Raw genomic sequence first — 910 nt, 5'->3', positions numbered from 1 at the left:
TTTCTTTTTTTAGTGTCCTCTCTCACCGTCCGTCTTCCTGTCTTTCTTCCCCTCCCTCTTTTTTCTCCCTGTCCTATCCCCCACTCACGTCTGTCCTGTCTGTGATAACTTGAAATGAAATTAATTAAATAAATAAATAAATGAATAATAAAGGTCAATCAAATGGACCAATACGACAAGGCCGTGATGAAGTAAATCCGTTGGGCGTCTTTGTTGACCTTCACAGATCAACTCTGACGGCTAAAGAACCAAACAGGCAAAAACAAAGACGTTTGATTTAAAGAATAAAGAGTAGAGAAAATTATGACTGTCAGACAGATTTGATATTTTCGTAGATTATAAAGTGTCCTTTCTAAACACCCACAAACACAGACTGAATATTTACAGAGAAGACGACCTCATCGAGTGATTATGAATTTATTGGACAAACAGACGTCGGAGAACGCTGAGCAGCAGTTAGTGTTTAAGGCACTTTACCAGCAGTGAGCACACTGAAAGCATCACGGTGTGAAAACTGAAGCTCAGACTCACACGGACTCCTAAAGCATCAGCTGAGGACAGAAGCTCTGTGAGCTTTAAGCCTGCGTTTCATTCACTGAGACCTGCTGCCACAGCCTCAGAGCCTCTGCACCTCCCTACCCCGCCCACCAGGTGGCGCTCACACTACAGAGAACCACCTGTGAACTGTTTTCTGTCTGTCGCGCCTCATCCTGCGCTGTGATTGGTCACGAAACATCCTACAGTCTGCTCTAAGTCACTCTACAACATTTACAATTAATAACCATCATCTTCATCATGCACGCCTCCTCTTCCTCAGAGCTTGGCCTTGGCCTGGAAGAAGCTCATGACGGCGTTGAAACACTCGTCTGACGTCCAGCGCTCCATCAGGCGCTCCACCTCGGCGTCGTTC

The 910-nt window shown here is 45.6% G+C and overlaps 1 protein-coding gene across 1 annotated transcript in view; it reads right to left on the bottom strand.

Moving 5' to 3' along the window:
• Positions 1-401: 401 nt before the first annotated feature.
• eci2 (enoyl-CoA delta isomerase 2) overlaps positions 402-910 on the bottom strand; it is a gene marked incomplete at its 5' end in the record, with an annotated part of 4,007 nt that continues 3,498 nt past the window's right edge. Inside the window, one exon of the mRNA XM_005755600.2 lies at positions 402-909. Coding sequence (XP_005755657.2) covers positions 814-909 — 96 coding nt within the window. The remainder of the gene's footprint in view (position 910) is intronic.

The sequence above is a fragment of the Pundamilia nyererei genome, unplaced genomic scaffold (assembly GCF_000239375.1).
Source record: "Pundamilia nyererei isolate P.nyererei 1_Seehausen unplaced genomic scaffold, PunNye1.0 scaffold02049, whole genome shotgun sequence".
In the NCBI taxonomy this organism is placed as follows: domain Eukaryota; kingdom Metazoa; phylum Chordata; class Actinopteri; order Cichliformes; family Cichlidae; genus Pundamilia; species Pundamilia nyererei.
Note: the sequence above shows the minus strand (reverse complement) of the source record. Positions and strands in the feature narration are given on the sequence as shown.